Raw genomic sequence first — 26109 nt, 5'->3', positions numbered from 1 at the left:
CTTCAATAAATGGTGTTGGTTAAACTGGATCTCTGACTGCAGAAGTATGAAACAGGACCCCCTACCTTATACTAAAAGCAGTTCCCAGTGGATCAAGATTCTGAACCTAACCTGAAACCATCAAATTACTAGAAGAAAACAGGGGAAATGCAGCAAGACATTGGTATTGGCAACGACTTCTTGGATAATACCCAAGAAACACAGGCAGCAAAAGCAAAAATAAGCACCTGAGATTACATGAAGCTGAGAAGCTTCTGCAGAGCAAAGGAAGCACTGGATGAAGTAAAGAGGTAACTTGCAGAGTGGGGGAAAATATGAGCAAATTATGTACCTGCTAAAGGATTAACATCCTGAATATATAAGGAGCTTAACTGAGGACATTTGCAGTAACCAGAATAAACAAGCTAGTTAAGAAATGGGCGAAGGACATGGACAGGCATTTTCAAGTGATGAAATACAAATGGCCAATAGACATGAAAAAAATGCTCAAAATCATTAGTCATCAGGGGAACTGAAAATAACAAAACACAATGAGGTGACATCTCATCCCAGTTAGAATTATCATCATCCAAAAATTTTAAAAAAGCAAATTCTTATAAGAATGTGGAGAAAACATACCCTAATACACTGTTGGTGGGAATGAAAACTGGTACAACCATTATGGAAGACAGTTTGGAGATTCCTCAGAAATCTAAAAATAGGTCTACAATATAACCCAGCCATCTCACTCACTCCTAGTAATATACCCAAAGAAAATTAAGTCACTATATGGGAGAGTTATTTGTACCCCTATGTTTCTAGCAGTCTTATTCACAATATCTAAGATATAGAATCAACACAAATGTCCATCAATATATATATATATATATATATATATACATGTGATGGAATATTACTCAGCCATAAAAATGAATGAAATCTTTTTTTTTTTAAGAACATAATGGATGTAATAGTAGGCCACTACGCTGAGTGAAATAAGCCAGACCCCAAAATAAAAATATCATATGCTTTCTCTGATTTGTGGAAGCTAGAACATAGAGTACAAAAACCCTTAATATATATGTGGGGAAATTGTCATCTTGGAACTTGATTATGGTTTATAGCCATTGTGTATGTTCCTGTTGAACAGTGGTTATTCTATTTTTTTTTAATTTTAAATTTATTTTTTAACTCATTTAATAAATACAAATTTCTAAAGTACAACTTTTGGATTATAGCAGCTTTTTCCCCCCATAACCACCCTCCCACCTGCAACCATCCCATCTCCCACTCCCTCTCAAATCCCATTCTTCATCAAGATTCATTTCCAATTATCTTTATATACAGAAGATCAATTTAGTATATACTAAGTAAAGATTTCAACAGTTTGCACCCACACAGAAACACAAAGTATAAAGTACTGCTTGAGTACTAGTTATACCTTACTTCACATAGTACAACACATTAAGGACAGAGATCCTACATGGAGAGTAAGTGCACAGTGCCTCCTGTTGTTGACTTAACAATTGACACTCTTGTTTATGGTGTCAGTAATCTCCGTAGGCTCTTGTCATGAGTTGCCACGGCTATGGAGGCCTCTTGTGTTCACCAGCTCCGATCTTATTTAGACAAGGTCATAATCAAAGTGGAAGTTCTCTCTTCCCTTCAGAGAAAGGTACCTCCTTCTTTGATGGCCCAATCTTTCCACTGGTATCTTACTCACAGAGATCTTTCATTTAGGTCATTTTATTTATTTATTTTTTTGCCAGAGTGTCTTGGCTTTCCATGCCTGAATTACTCTCATGGGCATTTTAGCTGGATCTGAATGCCTTAAGGGCTGATTCTGAGGCCAGAGTGCTGTTTAGGACATCTGCCATTGTATTGTCATTCTGTGGTCATTCTACTTTTAACTTGTTGAATCTTTTTTTAGTGAAACATTAAGCATATGATGATAAAGTAAATTAAAATGTGTTGTTTAAGGGCCGGCATTATTGCATAGTGGGTATAGCAACTACTTGAGACACTGGCATTCTATATAGGTGCCAGTTCAAGCCCTGACTTCTCTACTTCTGATTCATCTCCCTGCTAATGGCTTGGGAAAAGCAGTGGAATCTGGCCAAGTGTATAGACCCCTGCCACCTACAATTGAGATCCAGAAAAAGCTCCTGGCTACTTTGGTTCACCCTGGCTCAGCCCTGGGCATTGGAGCCATCTAGGAAGTGAACCAGCAAATGGAAGATCTCTCTTGCTTTCATTCTCTCTCTCTCTCTCTTTCTCTCTCTCTCCCTCACTGTCTGTAATTCTGATGTTCATAAAAATAAATCTTTTATAAAAGTTCCAAAAACATGTTATTGCAAAAGTTGAAAAGAGGAAGGAGAGAAGGAGGAAGGAAGCATCACCATATTCTTAGAGTTATATATACGAATTAATTGTAATTTGTTCTTATATGAATAAAAAGCTTTAATAAAAGAAAATTAGATATATGTGTACATATTTAGATGACTCACAGGTGTTATTTTCTGTATAATTTATACTAATTTACTGTAAAATATGTTACAGATTTATAGATTATGCTCTACTATTAAATATGAATACTTATACATGCATGCATTCAATTATATGCATGCATGCATTAGATAACAAGACTTCATAGGATAATATGTCTCAGAAGTATATTGTATCATTTGACCATTTGTCTTTGCTTGAATTCTCAGTTGTTTGTCCTCATAGACTAGTCCAGTGTTTCCCTTAAACTTTCTCCCATATTTCACCTATTCATTTATACTACAACATCTTGGTTCGAGAGTAATTAATTAGATTTCAAAGAATTCTTTCTTGTTATCTAATTGTTGTGGTTACTTCCTGTTCTTATTTGGATGTTACAAGAACATATTCTTCAAGAGTAATGAGTATAATGTTTGTATTTTCATGTTGGCACATTTTATCTGGAGTCTTGATTTTCTTTCTTTTCTCTTTTTCTTTTTTTTTTTTTTACAAATTATTTGAGAAGTAGCAAACAGAGAGAGAGCTCCCATTTGTTGGTTCACTCCCCAGATGGCCACAATGTCTGGGGCTGGGAACACAATCCAAGTCTCCAATGTGGATGCCAGGGACTCAGTTATTTAAGCCATCACTACACCTCCTAGGTTCTGAAGGGGCAGGAAAGTGAAGTCAAGAGCCACAGCCAGGAATTGACACCAGTACTGAGATGTGGGACCTGGGTATCTCAACTGCTAGGTTGCTAAATGCCTACTTCCTTTTATTTTTTTAAGTATTTTTTTTCTTCTCTTCTGTAATGCTGCAGGATTACTACCTTAAAAGATGTGGGTAGGTATTGATTTATGTTTACTTTTAACAGTTGTTCAATATAAAAGTCAGTGGGACTTGTGCATAAATCAGTTAGGTATGTCCTCTGGAAGGTGTGGTATGTGATGAATGGATGAGCAATTGATCATTATTCTGGGGATGTTAAATGTCAGAATCAGGAGGCTTTGTTTAGAGGCACCGACACCAATACTAATTACTAATTGATTCATTTCTTTTTTTCCCCAGAATTTTGATTCCTTTAGAAATGAACATTTTTTTCCTCCAAGGTCTAAATAACTGGCTCCTGATCATCCTATGGTCTCAGAAAGATATGGTAGGGCTAGGGATAATACTGAAGTATAAAAGCTACATGGAATCAATCAATCTGTGTATATCAATTAACTCTCTCTTTATAGCCCTGCTTCTCACTGCAGTTCTCAAAATTAGTTTTTTCCTCATAGTCCTAGTTTCTGAATATATAGAGCAGGTTAGTTGCTCTAAAGTTTAATCCATTCATGGAAATTCTACGCTATGGTTCTCTCTCCCTTTTTCCTCAGCCAATATTTTCTAATTATTCTTTCACATTAATAAGTTCCCCATTTTGTTTTCTTATCTTTTTGGGATTATACCTTTTCATCTTCCTTTATATTAAATAATTTTGCCATTGCCCTTTCCACTCTCCTTATCCTACTACCCTCTTTAGTATACTCATGCAAAAGTTACCACAGTAGCTCTAATGGAATTCAAATATAAATAAGAGGAGGACTGTTTTTGGGAAAAGATCATAGTGTGAATTTTATAATATTTGTATGACACATGTGTCCAGGAAAGCATTCATGAAATAATGAAGTCCAATTACAGTTGAAAGATACATTAAAAAGTATGTATTACTTTTCTTCTAAAAATAGTTGTTGATTAAAATCACACAGAATAAGTTTTCTTTGAAAAGCACAATTCACATACATGAATTCTGCTCATTGTTATATGGACTACATTAGTTTGGTGTATTAGATTATAGGTTTTGAAACGAAAGCATGTTTAGGACACCTGCCATTCTATGAGTCTGCTGTGTGTCCCACTTCCCATGTTGGATCATTCTCTCCTTTTTAATTCTATCAGTTAGTATTAGCAGACACTAGTCTTGTTCATGTGATCCCTTTGACACTTAATTCTATCATTATGATCAATGGTGAACTGAAACTGATCACTTTGACTAGTGAGATGGCATTGGTACATGCCACCTTGATGGGATTGAATTGGAATCCCCTGGCAGATGTCCTAAACAGCACTCTGGCCTCAGAATCAGCCCTTAAGGCATTCGGATCCAGCTAAAATGCCCATAAGAGTATTTCAGTCAGGGAAAGCAAAGACACTCTGGCAAAAAAAAAAAAAAAATAATAAATAAAATGACCTAAATGTAAAATCTCTGTGAGTCAGATCCCAGCAGAAAGAACAGGCCATCAAAGAAGGAGGTACCTTTCTCTGAAGGGAAGAGAGAACTTCCACTTTGATTATGACCTTGTCTAAATAAGATCGGAGCTGGTGAACACAAGAGGCCTCCATAGCCGTGGCAACTCATGACAAGAGCCTACGGAGATTACTGACACCATAAACAAGAGTGTCAATTGTTAAGTCAACAACAGGAGGCACTGTGCACTTACTCTCCATGTAGGATCTCTGTCCTTAATGTGTTGTACTATGTGAAGTAAGGTATAACTAGTACTCAAGCAGTACTTTATACTTTGTGTTTCTGTGTGGGTGCAAACTGTTGAAATCTTTACTTAGTATATACTAAATTGATCTTCTGTATATAAAGATAATTGGAAATGAATCTTGATGAAGAATGGGATTTGAGAGGGAGTGGGAGATGGGATGGTTGCAGGTGGGAGGGTGGTTATGGGGGGAAAAAGCTGCTATAATCCAAAAGTTGTACTTTAGAAATTTATATTTATTAAATAAAAGTTTTTAAAAAAGAAACAAAAGCATGATTAAAGGACATTTGAAACATAAAAATAAAGATAGTATAATAAGAATTTACTGTGAGCACATCATACTAAAGACACATCCCATTTCTATCACTGCAGGAACTTGAATTCTATGTGGGACTTGCACATGCAAAAAGATACATTACAAAAGGCAGTTAAATGTAGTTTTCTCCTTATTCCTAAATCCAATTAGGAAATGAAAGTTTGCATTTATAATAAACCCTATGGATAATATTGCTTGCTGAGTTGAACCAAAATAATAATAAATTATTTTATCAAATATTAAATAATAAAGTCAATATAGATTGATTTACAATTTTCATTGATACAATTTATCAGTTGCCTAGCATGTGACATATATTCCACTGACTGATATTTGTAATGCATGTCAAAACACAAGTGCTGTTTATTGGTTTCTTTTGGAACTTAACTGTTCTGAGAATAAACCTCAGATAAATGGTACATTTGATCTGATGATGAAAGATAAGAACAGTGATATGTTTTGTTTGGCCTAATCTATCCCAAGACACTGTCAGATCATCCTGAGAGTGTATGCTTAGACTTTATATGTTGCATTTTCCTTTAGAGAGTGATATTACCCAATTTTTAGATGACAAAAAGAGAGCAGAAGATAATGGTTTGCTTCTTGAAGCAAAAATGAGTGCCTTATAACTCACAGTGTTACTGTAGCCTGGAAAGACACATGTGCACATTTTCAAAGACAAAGGCCAAGAATGGATTCTAGATTTACACAGCAATGAAAGATGTGAATGCAGGAAGCATGTGAGTGACCTGAACACTCTGGAAGGAATCAAATAGTTTTCTAAAGGTCATTCTATGCATCTATATGTAGGTTATTCTGTTTTATACAAAGTTCCTTTCATCTTCTGAATAACTTAATATCCTATTAGATTTTTTGAAAGTAATGTATTTATGGTCTGGAATGACTTTTGGCTTGATTTTAGTGATTTGTAAGGCTTTAAAATTATTTTTGAAAAATTAGTCATTTTTTGCATTTTTCTCTTTTTTTTTTAACTTTTATTTAATGAATATAAATTTCCAAAGTACGGCTTATGGATTACAATGGCTTCCCCATCATAACGTCCCTCCCACCCACAACCCTCCCCTTTCCCACTCCCTCTCCTCTTCCATTCACATGAGGATTCATTTTCGATTCTCTTTATATACAGAAGATCAGTTTAGCATACATTAAGTAAAGATTTCAACAGTTTGCTCCCACACAGAAACATAAAGTGAAAAATAATAGATGATTTTTTAAATGATGATGAAATCAGATCAGACCTATTGATAATTTCTTTCTCATAGTGTCCATTTCACTTCAACAGGTTTCCTTTTTGGTGTTCAATCAGTTGTCACCGATCAGGAAGAACATATGGTATTTGTCCCTTTGGGACTGGCTTATTTCACTCAGCATGATGTGTTCCAGATTCCTCCATTTTGTTGCAAATGACTGGATTTCATTGTTTCTTACTGCGGTATAGTATTCTAAAGAGTACATATCCCATAATTTCTTTAACCAGTCTACCGTTGATGGGCATTTAGGTTGGTTCCAGGTCTTGGCTATTGTGAATTGTGCTGCAATAAACATTAGGGTGCAGACCGCTTTTTTGTTTGCCAATTTAAATTCCTTTGGGTAAATTCCAAGGAGTGGGATGGCTGGGTCGAATGGTAAGGTTATATTCAGGTTTCTGAGGAATCTCCAGACTGACTTCCATAGTGGCTTGACCAGTTTGCATTCCCACCAACAGTGGGTTAGTGTCCCTTTTTCCCCACATCCTCTCCAGCATCTGTTGTTGGTAGATTTCTGCATGTGAGCCATTCTAACCGGGGTGAGGTGAAACCTCATTGTGGTTTTGATTTGCATTTCCGTGATTGCTAATGACCTTGAACATTTTTTCATGTGCCTGTTGGCCATTTGGATTTCCTCTTTTGAAAAATGTCTATTGAGGTCCTTGGCCCATCTCTTGAGTGGGTTGTTTGTTTTGTTTTTGTGGAGTTTCTTGATCTCTTTGTAGATTCTGGTTATTAACCCTTTATCTGTTGCATAGTTTGCAAATATTTTTTCCCATTCTGTTGGTTGTCTCTTCACTCTCCAGACTGTTTCTTTAGAAGTACAGAAACTTCTCAATTTGATGCAATCCCAATAGTTGATTTTGGCTTTGACTGCCTGTGCCTCCCGGGTCTTTTCCAGAAATTCTTTGCCTGTGCCAATATCTTGAAGGGTTTCTCCAATGTTCTCTAATAACTTGATGCTGTCAGGTCGTAGATTTAGGTCTTTAATCCATGTTGAGTGGATTTTTGTGTAAGGTGTAAGGTAGGGGTCTTGCTTCATGCTTCTGCACGTGGAAATCCAGTTTTCCCAGCACCATTTATTGAATAGACTGTCCTTGCTCCAGGAATTGGTTTTAGATCCTTGATCAAATATAAGTTGGCTGTAGATGTTTGGGTTGATTTCTGGTGTTTCTGTTCTGTTCCATTGGTCTGTCCATCTGTTTCTGTACCAGTACCATGCTGTTTTGATTACAACTGCCCTGTAGTATGTCCTGAAATCTGGTATTGAGATGCCTCCGGCTTTGTTTTTGTTGTACAAGATTGCTTTAGCTATTTGAGGTCTCTTGTGCCTCCATATAAATTTCAGCACCATTTTTCCCAGATCTGAGAAGAAGGTCTTCAGTATCTTGATTGGTATTGCATTGAATCTATAAATTGCTTTTGGAAGAATGGACATTTTGATGATACTGATTCTTCCAATCCATGAGCATGGAAGATTTTTCCATTTCTTGGTATCCTCTTCTATTTCTTTCTTTAAGGTTTTGTAATTTTCATCGTAGAGATCCTTAACGTCCTTGGTTAAGTTTATTCCAAGGTATTTGATTGTTTTTGTAGCTATTGTGAATGGGATTGATCTTAGCAGTTCTTCCTCAGCCATGGCATTGTCTGTGTATACAAAGGCTGTTGATTTTTGTGCATTGATTTTATACCCTGCTACTTTGCCAAAATCTTCTAAGAGTTCCAATAGTCTCTTAGTAGAGTTCTTTGGGTCCCCTAAATAATGAATCATATCATCTGCAAAGAGGGATAGTTTGAGTTCTTCCTTCCCAATTTGTATCCCTTTAGTTTCTTTTTCTTGATTAATAGCTCTGGCTAGAACTTCCAGAACTATATTGAATAGCAGTGGTGAGAGTGGGCATCCCTGTCTGGTACCAGATCTCAGTGGAAATGCTTCCAACTTTTCCCCATTCAATAGGATGTTGGCTGTGGGTTTTTCATAGATTGCTTTGATTGTATTGAGGAATGTTCCTTCCAAACCTAGTTTGCTTAGAGTTTTCATCATGAACGGGTGTTGTATTTTATCAAATGCTTTCTCGGCGTCTATTGAGATAATCATATGGTTTTTCTTCTGCAGTCTGTTAATGTGGTGTATCACATTGATTGTCTTGCGCACATTAAACCATCCCTGCATACCAGGGATAAATCCCACTTGGTCTGGGTGGATGATCTTTCTGATGTGTTGTTGCATTCTATTGGTGAGAATTTTATTGAGGATTTTTGCATCTATGTTCATCAGGGATATTGGTCTGTAATTCTCTTTCAATGTTGCATCTTTTTCCAGCTTAGGAATTAAGGTGATGCTGGCTTCATAGAAAGAATTTGGGAGGACTCCCTCTTTTTCGATTGTTCTGAATAGTTTGAGAAGTATTGGAGTCAGTTTTCTTTAAATGTCTGGTAGAATTCAGCAGTGAATCCATCTGGTCCTGGGCTTTTCTTTGTTGGGAGGGCCTTTATTACTGTTTCAATTTCTGTCTCAGTTATGGGTCTGTTTAGGTTTTCGATGTCTTCCTGGTTCAATTTAGGTAGGTTGCATGTGTCCAGGAATTTATCCATTTCTGATAGGTTTCCCTGTTTGCTGGCATACAAGTCCTTGTAGTAATTTCTGATGATTCTTTTTATTTCTGTGGTGTCTGTTGTTATGTTTCCTTTTTCATCTCTGATTTTATTGATTTGGGTCTTTTCTCTTCTTTTTGTAGTTAGTTGGGCCAATGGGGTGTCAATTTTGTTTATTTTTTCAAAAAACCAGCTCCTCGTTTGGCTGATTTTTTGTAATGTTTTTTTTTTTTTTTTGATTCAATCCTGTTGATTTCTTCTCTGATTTTTTAATTATTTCTCTTCTCCTACTAGATTTGGGTCTGGTTTGCAGTAGGTTTTCTAGATCCTTGAGGTGAACTGAAAGCTCATCTATTTGGTGCCTTTCCAGTTTCTTGATGTAGGCACCTATTGATATAAACTTTCCTCTTAACACTGCTTTTGCTGCGTCCCATAAGTTTTGGTATGTTGTGCTGTTATCCTCATTTACTTCCAGAAAATTTTTGATTTCTCTTTTTATTTCTTCTATGACCCATTATTCATTCAGGAGCATGTTGTTCAAGCTCCATGTGTTTGTGTATGCTCTAGCGTTTCCTGAGTTGCTAATTTCCAGCTTCATTCCTTTATGGTCTGAGAAGCTGCATGGTATGATTCTAATTCTTTTGAATTTGCTGAGACTTGCTTTATGGCTTAGTATGTGGTCAATCCTAGAGAAGGTTCCATGTACTGTTGAGAAGAATGTAAAATCTTTAGCTGTAGGATTGAAAGTTCTGTAGCTATCTGTTAGATCCATTTGGGCTATAGTGTCGTTTAAATCTACTGTATCCTTGTTGATCTTCTGTCCTGTTGATCTGTCTATTTCTGAGAGTGGAGTATTGAAGTCCCCCAGTACTATTGTATTGGGGTCTAAGTCTCCCTTTAAGTCCCTTAACAAATCTTTTAGATAAAGCGGTGCCCTGTAGTTAGGTGCATATACATTGATAATTGTTATATCTTCTTGTTGTATTGATCCCTTAATCATTATATAGTGTCCCTCTTTGTCTCTCTTAACAGTTTTTGTAGTAAAGTTTATGTTGTCCGATATTAAGATGGCTACGCCCACTCTTTTTTCATTTCTGTTGGCATGGTATATCTTTTTTCCAGCCTTTCGCTTTCAGTCTGTATGGATCTTTGTTGGAAAGATGTGTTTCTTGTAAGCAGCAAATAGATGGGTTTTGTTCCTTAACCCAATCAGCCAATCGGTGTCTTTTAACTGGACAGTTCAGGCCATTAACGTTCAATGTGACTAATGATAAGTGGTAACTTTGCCCTGCCATTTGCCAAAGATAAGTTCTAATATATGCTTTGAATTCCCTGTGATCTTTTGCTGTGAGGTTTCCTTCCTTTACCTTCTTTCATATTGATGACAGTGTTTCTGTGTTTCTGTGTGTAACACATCTTTGAACATCTTTTGCAGGGCTGGACGAGTGGCGACAAATTCTTTCAATTTCTGTTTGCTATGAAAAGTCTTTATTTCACCTTCATTTACAAATGATAGCTTTGGGCCGGCGCCGCGGCTCACTAGGCTAATCCTCCACCTAGCGGCGCCGGCACACCGGGTTCTAGTCCCGGTCGGGGCGCCGGATCCTGTCCCGGTTGCCCCTCTTCCAGGCCAGCTCTCTGCTGTGGCCAGGGAGTGCAGTGGAGGATGGCCCAGGTGCTTGGGCCCTGCACCCCATGGGAGACCAGGAAAAGCACCTGGCTCCTGGCTCCTGCCATCGGATCAGCGCGGTGCGCCGGCCGCAGCTCGCCGGCCGCGGCGGCCATTGGAGGGTGAACCAACGGCAAAGGAAGACCTTTCTCTCTGTCTCTCTCTCTCTCACTGTCTACTCTGCCTGTCAAAAAAAATAAAAAAAAAAAATTAAAAAAAAAAACAAAACAAAACAAATGATAGCTTTGCAGGATATAATATTCTGGGCTGGCAGTTTTTCTCTCTTAGTACCTGGGCTATATCTCGCCATTCCCTCCTAGCTTGTAGGGTTTCTGTTGAGAAGTCAGCTGTGAGTCTGATTGGAGATCCTCTGAGAGTAATCTTACATTTGTCTCTTGCACATTTTAGGATCTTTTCTTTATGTTTCACTGTGGAGAGTTTACTTACAACGTGTCGTGGTGAGGATCTCTTTTGGTCTTGTTTATTAGGGGTTCTGTGAGCTTCCTGTACTAGGATTTCTCTGTCCTTCTCCAAACCTGGAAAATTTTCTGCTAATATCTCACTAAAAAGGCCTTCTAATCCTTTCTCCCTCTCCATGCCTTCAGTAACTCCCAGAACCTGGATGTTGGTTTTTTAATAGTATCCTGAAGATTCCTGACAATATGTTTTAGATTTCTAATTTCCTCTTCTTTTCTTTGGTCTGACTGTATCCTTTCCTGTTCTCTGTCTTCTAAGTCCGATATTCTTTCTTCTGTTTCACCCATTTTGTTTGTAGGGCTCTCTATTGTGTTTTTCATTTGATCTATTGAATTTTTCACTTCATTATGATTTCTTGTCACTATCACAGTTTCCTGCTGTACTAGTTGTTTCGTTTCATTTTGATTCCTCCTTAATATTTCATTTTCACGAGAGAGATTTTCTATCTTGTCCATTAAGGATTTATGTAGTTCAATAATTTGTTTTTGAGAACTTCTTAATGTTCTTATCAATTTTTTGAGATCTGCTTCTTGCATTTCTTCTATCACATCATCTTCATAATCTTGAATTGGGGTGTCTTTTTCATTTGGGGGCGTCATGGTGACTTCCTTGTTTTTATTACCTCGTTTTTTGTGTTTGTTATTTGGCATATTGGAGATATTTGTTTTCTTCACTGTGGTGCTTTTTCTTGTTATACTATGACTCTAGATTAAGTGGACTGTCTGTTTTTGATGGAGCCTTAGAGGCTTGAGATGGGTGTGGCCTGAGAGCTCTGTTTGGTGTGCCAAAGGTGACCCTCCCAGGTTAGGCGTGGTAGATCTGTCTCTCTTTCTTTTTTTTGATTCAAAAGGGAAGTAATTCCGCACAGCTGAACGAAGTTGGAGGTAGTTAGCAGGCAAATGATATACCCACAGGAGCCAGAGATCAGAAGCTTTCCCAAGGACCACACAGGGAATCTGTTCGGCCCTCAGAGTGGGCTCAAATTCTTCAGTCTCCCACTGGGTTGCCAAAGTTACGGAATTGTAGCATCTCTGGAGAGTACTCACGTGAATTCCGTGAGTTCTCTCCCCCACCGTCTTTTTTCACAGTCTCAGTTCAGTAGCACCACAAATTTGCTAGGTCCTAATCTCCTGTTAATTCGCCCTGCCCAGAGTCAGGTTTTTCTGCTAGGCTCAGGGCCGGTGCAGACCTGAGGTCACTCTGCTTATGACGTATGTCCAAGATGGCGCCTGCTCTTTGTCTTGCTTGCCCTTGAGAGGTGAGCAGAGAGAGAGAAACCCGTGTCCGTACCAGTCACCTTTTTTTTTTTCTCTCTCTCTCTCTTCCAGTTAGCCTGGTGAACTTTTCCCTGCCGGGGGTCGTTCCCTCTAGTCTCCTCTTTCCGCTTGCCTGCCGGTGTCTCGGGCTATTGAGGTTCGGCTCACCTCGCGTTCCAGTGCTGGTGTGTTGAGTCTGCCGCTGGTGTCCCGAACTCTGGGCTCCCAGGCTCTCCACGCAGGTCCACTGTGAATCACGCGTTCCGGAAGAGTTTCTTCTGCTGTTTCCTCCCCTACTCTTCCTTGAACCTGCAGTATCTCCACTTTTATTAAGCTGTCTCTCCCCGGACTATCAGTGTGCTCCCTTCCTATTCCACCATCTTGCCTCCTCCATCCATTTTTCTCTCTCTCTCTTTTTTTTTTTATAGATATTTGTTTATTTATTCTTGAAAGGCAGAGTTACACAGACACAGAGAGAAAGGTCTTCCATCTGATAGTTCACTCCCCAAATAGCCATGTTGGCTGGAGCTGGGTCAATCCAAAGCCTGGAGCTTCTTCTGGGTCTCCCATTCAGGTGTAATGGGAGGGTTTCGATTACTGATTCAATCTCTCTCTGGGCTATTGGTCTATTTAAGTTTTCTATTTCTACAAGACTCAATTTTGGCAAATTGTATGTGACCCAAAACCTCTACATTTCTTCTAGATTTTTTAATTTGTTGATATATTATAATTTTTGTATGAATCTTTTATTTCTGTGATATCCATTGTAACATCTCCTTTTTCATCTCTGGGTTTATTAATTTGGGTTTTCTCCATTTTTTTTGGTTAGTTGGATCAATAATGTATCAATTTTATATTTTTTTCAAAAAAGCTCTTTATTTCACTTATCTTTTGTATCATTTAAATTTTTTTAAAAGATTTTCTATTTATTTGAAAGGCAGAGTTTTACACAGAGAGAGATGGAGAGGAAGAGAGAGATATATCTTCCATCCACTGGTTCACTACCCAAATGGCTGCAGCAGCTGTAGTTGGGCCCATCCAACACTAGGAGCCAGGACCTTTTCCTGGTTCTCCCACATGGGTGGCTGGGGCCCAAGGGCTTCAGCCATCTTTCACTGCTCTCACTCACATTTACAGGGCGTTGGATCAGGAGTGAAACAGCTGGGACATGAACCAGGACCCATATGGAATGCCAGCAATGCTAGCATTGTAGGCTGTGGCTTTACATGCTCTGCTACATGCTGGCCCTTTCAATTTTGTTTATTCTCTAAATTTAATTATTTTTTCCCTCGTACTAATTTGGGGTTTGGTTTATTCCTGCTTTTTTGGGTTCTTGTGATGCATTGTTTGATCATTTATTTGGTGCCTTCCAACTTCTTGATGTAGGCACTAATTGCAATAAATTCCCTTTTAAAACTATTTTTGAGGACCCCATAAGTTTTGATGTGTTGTGCTGCCATTTTCATTTGTTTCCAGGCATTTTTAAATTTCTGTTCTGATTTCTTCTATGACCTACTGTTTTTCTCAGAAGTGTGCTATTCAGTCTCCATGTGTTTGCATATTTTCTAGTTTCTTCAATTGTTAATTTCCAGCTTCATTCCACTGTAGTCAGAAAAGATACATGGTATTATTTTAGTTTTTTTCTGAATTTGTTGAGACTTGTATTATGGCTTAGCATATGACCTATCCTAGAGAAAGTTACATGCACTGATGAGAAGTGTATTCTTCCACTGTGGAATGAAATGTTCTGTAGATATCAATTAAGCCCATTTTGTCCATATTGTAGATTAGTTCTGTTGTTTATTTTTTGATTTTTTTTGTCTAGTTGATCTGTTCATTGATGAAAGTGGGTTAGCAAAGCCTTCAATTATTATTGTTTTCGGTTGATTAACATTTGTTTTAAATAGCCAGGCACTCTGGCATTGGGTGCATAAACATTTACTATATTCACATCTTCCTGTTGAATTCATCCCTTCATCATTGCTTAATACCCTTCTTTTCTCTTTAACAGTTTTTATATTGAAGTCTATATTTTATCTGACTTTAGGATGGCTATACCTGCTAGTTTTTGCTATCTGTTATTCTGGAATATATTTTTCGATCCTTTCACCTTTGGTCTTTGTATATTTGTTAGTGTCATGTGTTTGTTTCAGGCAGCAAATAGATGGATCTTTTTTTGATGTTATTTAAAGGCAGAGTTACAGAGAGGCAGAGGCAGAGGGAGAGAGAGACAGAGACAGACAGAGAGAGAGATTTTCCATCTGCTGGTTCACTCCCCAGATGGCTGCAATGGCTGGAGCTGTGCTGATTCGAAGCCAGGAGCCAGGAACTTATTCCAGGTCTTCCATGTGGGTGCAGGGGCCCAAGGACTTGAGCCATCTTCTACTGCTCTCCCAGCCCTTAGCAGAGCACTAGATTGGAAGTGTGGCAGCAGGGACTCAAACTGGTGTCCATATGGAATGCTGGCACTGTTGGAGGCAGCTTCACCTACTACGCCACAGCACTGGCCCATGGGTCTTGTTTTTTAGTCCATTTAGGCATTCTGTATATTTTAATTGGCGAATTTAGAGCATTTACACTCAGGGTTATTATTGAAATATAACAACTTGGCCCTGCTATTTTTTCATAAATATTCCTATTTTTTGTTTTGGATTTCCTTTGTATTTTACTAGGACATTTTTTGACTTCACATTCTTTCAAAATCATGTAGCACATATGTATTTTTTATTTTTATTTTTTTAAAGATTTATTTATTTACTTGAAAGACAGAGTTGGGCTGGCACCACAGCTCAATAGGCTAATCCTCCACCTGTGGCGCTGGCACCCTGGCTTCTAGTCCCGGTCGGGGTGCCGGATACTGTCCCGGTTGCTCCTCTTCCAGTCCAGCTCTCTGCTGTGGCCCAGGAGTGCAGTGGAGGATAGCCCAAGTGCTTGGGCCCTGCACCCGCATGGGGGACCAGGAGAAAGCACCTGGTTCCTGGCTTCAGATCAGCACGGTGCGCTGGCCACAGTGTGCTGGCTGCAGCGGCCACTGGGGGGTGAACCAACGGAAAAAGGAAGACCTTTCTCTCTGTCTCTCTCTCTCTCTCTCTCTCACTGTCCATTCTGTCTGTCAAAAAAGAAAAAAGAAAGTTACAGAGAGAGGGAAGGAGAGGCAGAGAGAGGGAGAAAGAGAGTTCTTCCATCTGCTAGTTTATTCCCCAGTTGGCACAACGGCCAGAGCTGTGCTGATCCAAAGTCAGGAGCCAGGAGCTTCTTCTGGGTCTCCCACATGGACACAGGGGCCCAAGGGCTTGGGCCATCTTCTACTGCCTTCCCAGGCCATCGCAGAGATCTGGATTGAAAATGGAGCAGCTGCATCTCAAACCGGTACCTATATGGGATGCTGGCTGTGCGGGCCGCAGCTTCACCCACTATGCCACAGCACCGGCCTCTTGTAGCACATCTTTAAATATCATTTGTGAGACTGGACAAATGGTGACAAATTCTTTCATTTTCTATTTGATTTTGAAAGTCTTTATTTCAACTTCAGTTATAAATGAGTGCTTTGCGTTGTACAGTATTCTGATTTGAAAGTTTTTTGCTTTTTGGAATTTGACTAAATTTCCCCATTATCTCCTAGCCTGTTGGGTTTTTGATGAGAAATTATTTCAGTCTAATTGGATATCCTCTAAAGCTGTTCTAGCATTTCTCTCATGCACATTTTAGATCTTGATGTTTTAATATTGAAAGTTTAAGTATAATGTGTCATGGTGAATATCTTTTCATGTCCTTGTACTTGTCATGTACTTGAATGTTCCTTTCATTCTGCAAGTTATGGGACTTTTTTGGTATTATTTACTCACTACCTCTTCTAATCCATTCTCTCTTTCCATACCTTCAGGAACTCCCGTGACCTGTATGTTTGGTTATTTGATAGTATCCCATAAATCTCAAAAGCAGTTTTCAGTTTCAAACTTTGTCATATTTTTTGTCGATTTCTGAAGATATGTCTAGTAGCTCAGATATTATATTATTCTTCTGCCTCATCAAGTCTGTCCTTAAGGCTTTTCACTTTATTTTTTATTTGACATATTGAATTATTTTTTCTAATATTTCAGATTGATTTCTCTTTAATATTTGTGTCAGCAAAATTGCATCCATGTTGAATATGGAATTCTTAATTCATGAATTTCTTATTTTTTTTTAAAAAAGATTTATTTAATTTATTTGAAAGAGTCACAAAGAAAGGTAGAGAAAGAAGGAGAGGTCTTCCTTCCCCTAGTTCACTCCTCAAATTGCAGCAATGGCCAGAGATGAGCCAATCTGAAGCCACGAGCAAAGAGCTTCTTCTGGGTTTCCCACATGGGTGCAGTGGACCAAGGATCTGGGCCATCCTCCACTGCTTTCCCAGGTGCATCAGCAGGGAGCTGTATTTGAAGTGGAGTAGCCAGGACTCCAGCTGGCACCCACGTGGGATGTCAGCACTGCAGGCTGTGGCTTTAACCTGCTGTGCCACAGCACTGGCCCCTTCTCATTGTTTTTAAGTAGGGAGAGAGAGTCTTCCATACGCTAGTTTAATCCCCAGATGGCCACAATAGGTCTTCCACGTGGGAGCAGGGCCCAAGCACCCTGATCATCTCCTACTGCTTTCCAAGGCCATAGCAGAGAGCTGGATTGGAAGTGGAGCAGCCTGGACTTGAACCGGTACCCATATGGGATGCCCACACTGCAGGCAACAGCTTTACCTGCTATGCCACAGTGCTGGGCCCTGTTTTTAAGTAATCTCACGATGATTCTTTTGAATTCCTTTTCAGGCATTTCTTCAGTCTCTTAGTCTTCACATTGCTAATACTGAAGTGTTGCTGTGTGTCTTTTGGAGAGTCATATTGTCTTCCTTTTTCTTATTTCTTGTATTTCTATGTGTATTTTTAGGCGTTTGTGGAACTGCTTGTTGGTTTTCTCCTTTGATGACCTTTATCTTTGAATTTTGCCTGTGTTTTAGAGGAGTGCCTGTCCTTTAGTGGGTGTTCAGAGGTGTGTGCTGGGCAGGCCCAGGGAGTTGGGCAGTGAGCTGTTCCAGTCAGTGCTCAGAACTGGTCTAGGACGACACCCAAGTTGGGCCTGGTAGATCTATCTTGTCAGCAGGGGGGAGGTATGATCACTTCAGCTGGTGGATTATGCCAAGGTGATCAATGCCTGGGGCTAGCCTACAATGGCCACAGACCACACCCACACATGTACATTCACCACACAAAGATCTGTGCGGTCCTCAGTCAGCGCAGAACCCTCTGCCATGATCCACCCCAAGCACGCAGGGAACTCTGAGCCTCTGCAGCCAGACACAGGCATTGCCTAGAGACCCAGCTACATCACGTGCTGTATTGTGCAGTCACAGATTCCCACAGCCATAGCTTCAGGGCCTTCACCGTCACAGGGAGCAGGGGACCCGCCCTCAGCCTCATGAGCCTGCTCTGTCCATGGAGAGCTGTGAGGTGTTCCCAGAGCCTGCTGCCCACCAGTGTTCCACTTTGGCAGTCAGACTGAAGGTCCGTAGGGACTGCCGATTTATCCATCAGTAAAATCCCCTACTTGCAGTTCATGTGCCGTGGGTGCTCGAGCTGCCTTATGAAGATGGTGCCTCCTGCCTGCTAGTGGCTGGGAGCCCCTGTGAGGGAGATGGGAAGCAAGCGATGTGCTCCCCCTTCCCAGGCTCAGGTGGGCACCCTGCCCGCTGCTAGTGCTCTGGGCCGGACTCAAATTCCGTGTGGACCTCATGGTTCTCCCTCTGACAGTATCAGCAGGGACACGAGTTGCTGCAGACTCCTCACTTCCCTCTAAGGAGATGTTTTCTCCCCCGATGCCGATTCTGATGCTGGTGGGGGACGGACGCTCGCTGCCTGATGTGTTGCTGCGGAGTATGGCGATCTGCTGGAGTTGGAAGTTGGAAAGGGGCAGGAGGTAAGGCGGCTTCCCTACTCCAAACCCGGCAGCCGCTCAGACCGCCCTCATCTCCCCAGGCCGAAGTCAGAGTCGGCGGTGACTGTGGAATTCCGTCTCAGCTGAAGCTGTGATGGCCGGGCACTCAGCAGTTTCTCCCTACTTTGATGGGGTAAGATGGTGGCTTGCAGCTGGCAGCTGGCCACGCTGTGTGTCTGGCTTTCTTCTTGTCGCATGGACACTTCATTGTTTTTCCCTTCGTCGCTGAAAATCTCCACCCGTCAGACCCCTGGAAATGTGGGCCTTCATTCGTTCTTTTCATATCCCAGAGCAGCTGAAGTTAGTGTGGCTACACCCTTTTCAACCACTTCGGAAGTCTCCATATTAATTTTAAGACCTGAGTTTATGACCTACTATGACAAGAGGGACGTATTTGTTCTTTGCATTAGCAGTGCGGTATTAAGTACTTACCAAAAAACTCAATAAAGTGAGTGGACTTCTCTTTATAGCTAATTTAATGTAACAGTTATCCTTTTTAGGTATTAAGTGGTATCTTAAAGCATTCTCCATTGTTAGTTAGTTAGTAATCCATCTTTAACTTTGAAAATGTTAATTTCCTGATTCCAGTAGGACTCTAAAGACATGAAAAGCAAATGGTGTATTTACGTATCAGTTTGAGCTGGCTTGTGTTCTGTTTCATTTAGATGGCATTGGAAATTCAACCTAGAGATGATATACTTCTCACACTTTTAAGATTTGAGCTTTGAGAATCTGAGACTTCGGCTGTTTTGCTCACTGTCTGTCCTCCTCCTGGGCCATGTGCTTAAGGTGGAAACCTCTCATGGGCTGAGACTCTAGCTCCTGTGTTATATTCAGTTCTTTGCCATGGCCTGTGGGGAAAGTTTATATTTGAAGAGCCTTTGAAAAGTTGCAAGCCTTGTGGCACTCACCATCGGAAGTGTATCTAGTGTATTACATTTACTCATAATAATGCTGATGTGTGAACTTATTGCAGAAAAAGGTTCTGTATCTCCATTTTTGCTCCACTTCAACATTCTATGCGTGAGTCTGACCTTTCTTTGCATGAAAATATTAGAATTCTGTAATATTTCTTAGTACATACATTAATGCATTTAAGTAATGTAAAGCCTTATTTCACATTTATTACTTAAAATTTATTTATATATGCTATGGTACTTTAAAATTTATTTATTTGTGTTATTTGAGAGGACAGAGAGAGATAAATCCCATATGCTAGCGCACTTCTCCAATGCCTGCAACAGCTTTGGCTCAGCCAGGAGCTAAGAACTCAGGCCAGATGTCCATTGTGAATGGCACTCATCGCTTTCTCCCTCCCAGGGTGTGCATTAGTGGATCACACCCAGGTACTCCCTTCTAGAGTATCAGCGCCCCAAATGACAACTTAATTTCTGTGCCAAACACCCACACCTGATAAAGTATTTTACTGTGTTACACATGATGTTTTCCATTATAGGATAAAAGGAAATAGTTTTGGAGAAATGGATGAGGCTAAGGTGGGCCATGAAACGTACTCCATGATTCTGGAGTGTGTAGTCATGGCGGGAATATTTTTCTCTTTTAATTAACCATATTTTCACCAGTATGTGTTATCATACCTGCCAGTAGGCTGGGTGAAAAAATATTTGCTCTTTTTTATTTTTTATTTAGTAAATATAAATTTTCAAAGTACAGTTAATGGATTACAATGGCTTCCCCCCCATAACTTCCCTCCCACTCACACCCCTACCATCTCCCGCTCCCTCTCCCATTCCATTCACATCAAGATTCATTTTCAATTATCTTTATATACAGAAGATCAATTCAGTATATATTAAGTAAAGATTTCATCAGTTTGCACCCACACAGGAACACAAAGTGTAAAATACTGTTTCAGTACTAGTTATAGCATTACTTCACATTGGACAACACACTAAGAGCAGTTCCCACATGAGAAGTAAGTACACAGTGACTCATGTTGTTGACTTAACAATTTGACACTCTTGTTTATGATGTCAGTAATCACCCGAGGCTCTTGTCATGAGCTGCCAAGGTTATGGAAGCCTCTTGAGTTCGCCGACTTTGATCTTATGCGGACAGGGTCTTAGTCAAAGTGAAAGTTCTCTCCTCCCTTCAGAGAAAGGAACCTCCTTCTTTGATGGCCCCATTCTTTCCACTGGGATCTCACTCACCGAGATCTTCCATTTAGGTCTCCCCCCACCTTTTTTTTCCCAGGGTGTCTTGGCTTTCCATGCCTAAAAACTCTCATGGGCTCTTCAGCCATATCTGAATGCCGTAAGGGCTGATTCTGAGGCTAGAGTGCTATTTAGGACATCTGCCATTCTATGAGTCTACTGTGTATCCTGCTTCCCATGATGGATCGTTCTCTCCCTTTTTGATTCTATCAGCTAGTATTAGCAGATACTAGACTTGTTTGTGTGATCCCTTTGATCTTTTTGTTTTAATTACTGTTTTATTAGTAGTGATTTAAAACATTTCCATATGTTAATGTCCATTTGCTGTTCACATTTGATGAAATGTCTACAAATACTCTTTATTTTATTTATTTTTATTATTATTTGTTTTTATTTGATAGGTAGAGTTATAGACAGTGAGAGAGAGACAGAGAGAAAGCTCTTCCTTCAGTTGGTTCACCCCCCATATGGCTGCTACGGCTGGCGCTGTGCCGATCTGAAGCCAGGAGCCAGGTGTTTGTTCCTGGTCTCCCACGTGGGTACAGCTCCCAAGGGTCTGGGTCATCCTCCACTGCTTTCCTTGGCCACAGCAGAGAGCTGGACTGGAAGAGGGGCAACTGAGACTAGAACCCAGCGCCCATATGGATGCTGGAACCGCAGGTGGAGGATTAACCAAGTGAGCTACATTGCCGGCCCCTACTCTTTATTTTTTATATAAATATTCTTTATTGAATAAGGACAGTGATTGACTCTCTTACATATACATTGCAAATATTTTGGGCAGTTTTCTATTTTCATTTCAAGTTGATTTATAATCTTGTTTGCCATCAAATTTTATAACTTTTATTGGATTTATTTTATTGGACTTTTTGGGTTTTCATAAAAAATTCTACTTCATCTAAGATTACTGAAATCATCAAGATTTTTCTCCTAGTACTTTAATGGTTTAATATTTTATGTTTATATATTCAATTTATCTGGAATGTATCTTGAGATATTTGATGTGAGGCTGCAATTAAACTCCCTTTTTCCTATAGCTAACACATAGTTCATCTTTTGCAATTCTATACAGATTTAAGAAAACCTATGTGGGACAAAATTATTCTCAAAACTTGTGTTATATAGTAGCACTTCCAACTAGTTTCTATGCTGATATTTTTATTCTTGTTTTTATTCTGTGGCTAAAAAGTAGAAAACATAAGTTTCTTTTGTGCTACCGTAATCTCTATAATTCTTCAACTATTATTTGAAATGTTAAATCTGGCATATATATCTTACCTTCAAAGGACACAGTCTATGGAGCAGGCATCATGAAACAGCAGGCTTAGCTACCACTTTATTAGAGTGCTGGTTCGAGTCCTAGCTGCTTCCTGCTTCCAGTTCACCTTGCTAATATACTTGGGAAGTGGAGAATAATGGCTTAAATCTTTGTGTTTGAGCCACCCATGTGGGAGACCCAGATGGAGTTTCTGGCTTTGGCCTGGCCTATCCATGGGTGTTGTGGGCATCTGGGAAGTGAACTAATGGATGAAGGATCTCTGTCTCTTCTGTCTGTCTCTCCTTTCTATCACTGCCTTTCAAATGAATAAAACTTTAGTTTTTTAAAAGGGCCGTACCTCAAAGGATATTTTCTTTGATATTTTGCTCCTTGAATGAACAGCCAAAATATTCTTTACATATACAAATGGACTTAAATATTGAGTTTCAAATAATTTGTATTGGATTCATGTCCCAAGCAATGAAAGCAAGAACAATGTTGTTAGTCCCCAGGGACAATTGCTGTATTAAATGACAGAGATATTTTCCATGGTATCTTAACTCTAGTTGGCAAAACTGTGTAAGTTGTCTGCTTTATGGTGATTGTTTAGGGAAGCTTGTTGTTTCTGGGAAATGGCTATCATTAAAATACCCAGTGCAAACTTAATTTCCTTTGCTGGATGTAACATGCATCTAAGAAATAGTGCATCTTATTTACCAGATAGTGATTTTGAGGGAAATAATACTGAATGGTGAATAAAAGCCCTTGTCTATTACTGTGCAGCTAAACAAATCATCAAAAGCAGCTATAGAAAAACAAATAAATAAAATTACTTAATGACAATGATTATTTCCTTTAGTTCTTTGGGCATTTTTATCCATATGGAATGCAATATAATTTTGTTTAATATTTATTAACCTTTTTAAAACTGCTAGAATTATAGAACTATGTATTAACTGTTCAGGATAGAAATCAAAACTAAGTTTATTTGATTGTATCCATTTTAATATGTATCATTAAATAAAATAGATACACAATATGTATTTGTAGCCAAGGTTAACAATGTTTAGTGTGTGTTGCTCTCTTTATAATCCAGTACTACTTACTAGCCATGTAATTTTGGATACATATCTTAACCTTGGAAACAGGTTACTTTTCAATTAGTTACCTGTTTCTCCTCAGATATGCATTTTAATCACTATATCCTTTGTATTTTAATGTCTATATACTGATTACCTTAGATGGCAGATTAATTTAGTCATTCTCAAATCTGTCATCAAGCTGCAGCTGAAAGTACACTGGGCCTGCATTCAGAAGCTGAGAATTTTACTCCACACAGCCATTAATTAGCTGTTTAATTTTCGGAAAATTAGCTGCTAACATTTTTCTGTAGCTTCTACATTAATGGTGAAGAATACGTAGGATGCAAATAGGACTAAACAGAACAGTTTGAAACAATTTGTCAGGATTGAATGAGTGAGGAGAAAGGTCTGTGGCTAGTGGAAGTACTAGGTAGGGAGTGGGATGGCACAGTAGACCAGTGTTACTTTCTTCTAGAAGCAGTTAAATATTTTCCCCACTGTGGCAAGCAATGGAGATATGAGGACTTTAGAAAAACGTATAATGCTATAGACTTATGATACTGTTATCATTAAATCTGCATAATTTAACACGAATAAAATTACCTTTATTGGAATTGTTATATATAATAATATAATTGGATCATTTTACTCTTATTGTGCCATTAAACTTGTTTTAATATCTTGCCCAATCAAATGACTTATGAGTTATGTGAACATTGGGAATAATGGCTTTATTATATGTTGTACTACATGTCATCCACAACCTATAATGGTATATATTTAATAAATCTTGAAAAATAAAATTCCATGAATTTTACTTTCTTTTCAAACAGTAGAGTGGCTTGCATTGTGGCATAGCAGTTTAATCCTCTGCCTGCTACGGGCAAGGTTCAAGACCCTGCTGCTCCACTTCAGATCCAGCTCCTCGCTAATGCACCTGAGACAGCAGTGGAAGATGGCCCAAGTGCTTGGGCCCCTTCACCCACATGGGCAACCCTGATGAAGCTCTGGTTCCTGCCTTCTCCCTGGTCCAGCCTGGCTTTTGTGTCTGTTTAGGAAGATCTCTCTCTCTCTGTCTTTTTCTATGTTTCTCCTACTCTGTCTGTAACTCTGCCTTTCAAATAAAAGACAATATTTTAAAAATGTAGATTATTAACAGCTGATCATTATCTGATGATATTCCTTTTCTGATACATTTTTTTTTTGACAGGCAGAGTTAGACAGTGAGAGAGAGAGACAGAGAGAAAGGTCTTCCTTCGGTTTGTTCACCCCCCACCCCCAAATGGCCACTACGGCCAGTGCGCTGTGCCAATCCGAAGCCAGGAGCCAGGTGCTTCTTTCTGGTCTCCCATGTGGGTGCAGGGCCCAAGCACTTGGGCCATGCTCCATTGCCTTCTCAGGCCACGGCAGAGAGCTGGATTGGAAGAGGAGCAACCGGGACAGAACTGGTGCCCCAACCGGGACTAGAACTCGGGGTGCTGGCGCTGCAGGCAGAGGATTAGCCATGTGAGCCACAGCGCAGGCCTCCTGATACATTTTAATTACTTTCAAATGCCATTTAATTCCTTTTCATTTATGGGGCATTAATGACCACTTAGTGGTACCTCAGGATGAAATCTTTTACATTTCTTGATTTCCATCTTTTCATTCTCAGGATAACATGTAATATTATGCAAAGTAATACTGTGAAAACACTCTCAGTCTTTAAATGCTGTGATGATGATGCCTTGTCTTTTCCTAACTTTGAGACCTTGGGTATATTAATGTCTCTGACCTTCAGTCTTTCATCTATAAAATCAGGATTATAATATCCAAGTTAAAATAATGGCTAAATAATAAAATGGAAAGCATTTTAGTCAAGTACTCAGAACATGGCAAACCTTTGTATTTTTTACTAAGTCTTTCTGCATTTTTGCATTGTGTTTTGAAAAAATTTTATTTCTCAATTTTGTGAACATTGTGTTACCACTGAAACCCATTTTGTTCCACCAAGAATTCTGCCATTATAAGGGTGACTTCAGTGTCCCCATAAATGATCCTTTAGTACCTGAGTCTTACATACCTTTGATTTGTTTTGGTTTAGTGAAGTTTACTTTCTACCCCCATCCCACAATTATACCTCATTGTCTTATATGCCCAGAGAAACTTGGGTTCTTGAGTATCTAAGAAAGTTTGGTGAATCTTAATTTCCTTTGATGTCAAAGTGCTCTCCTTGTCCATGTATATTTATTATTCCTCTTGTTGTTTATCAGTAGGAGCATTTGTGAGTTCTTTAGTTAATTCAGTGCATAGTTTGGGCCTGTTTGTTGCTTTTACTTCAGGTTCTATTATTTACTAGTGACAGAATCCCATCTCAGTCTTGCAAGTCAAAATACATATCAAAGTAGCTTAGTTTTAGCTAAAATATAGGAAATTATTGAATATTATAACTGAGAAGTAGCTTAGTTTTAGCTAAAATATAGGAAATTATTGAATATTATAACTGAGAAGACAAGTGCTAATTCTGGATTTAAGATGGTAGGATCTGAGAGATTCAACCAATGTTAAGTTCTCTCTGTGTGTGTGTGTGTGTGTGTGGGTGTGGGTGAGTGGGTGTCTTTCTGTCTGTCTGTCTGTATGTATGTTTTCCTTTGCATTTCAGTTTACCACAATCTTTTGTCTCTTTTTCTCTGTTGGATTTTAATGTTAGACTTATGCTAAGAAGAAGGCTGCTGGGTTTCTTAACTTCACATTGTGTAATATCAGAAAATGTGAAAACATATTTCCTATAATTTTGGCAGATATTTTACTGAAAACTTTGTTTCACTCTGCCTAGATCATATTCCCATCCTTTCAATAGCCAACAATGTCCAGGAGTAGGGAGTATGCTCTTTCATGTGTCCGATACAAAGCCACTGGGAATGTGAATTGTACTGAAATTTGTAGTTGCCACACTATTGCCTTAGAGCCATATCTGGCCCACGGCTTGTTTTTCTGTGTAAAATTTTATTGAAGCATAGTATGAATATTCATTCATGTATTGTCTATGGATGCTTTTACACCAACATTTTTGTGACTAT

The 26109-nt window shown here is 39.2% G+C and overlaps 1 protein-coding gene across 12 annotated transcripts in view; it reads left to right on the top strand.

The window, feature by feature from the left end:
* Nucleotides 1–26109, top strand: part of SPAG16 (sperm associated antigen 16) — a 1190570-nt gene that overhangs the window by 124358 nt on the left and 1040103 nt on the right. Inside the window, exon 9 of one of the 12 annotated variants that reach the window (XM_070070226.1) lies at nt 3532–3854. The exons of 10 other annotated variants lie outside the window; for them this stretch is intronic. In XM_070070226.1, the coding sequence (XP_069926327.1) occupies nt 3532–3793 (262 nt within the window). In that variant the 3' untranslated portion in view covers nt 3794–3854. Of the gene's footprint in view, nt 1–3531; nt 3855–26109 lie in introns of those variants that run through there. One more of the 12 variants, XM_051849139.2, reaches the window with a different exon arrangement.

The sequence above is a fragment of the Oryctolagus cuniculus genome, chromosome 3 (assembly GCF_964237555.1).
Source record: "Oryctolagus cuniculus chromosome 3, mOryCun1.1, whole genome shotgun sequence".
Lineage (NCBI taxonomy): Eukaryota > Metazoa > Chordata > Mammalia > Lagomorpha > Leporidae > Oryctolagus > Oryctolagus cuniculus.
The sequence above is the reverse complement of the archived record's forward strand: the minus strand, read 5'-3'. Positions and strand labels throughout refer to the sequence as shown.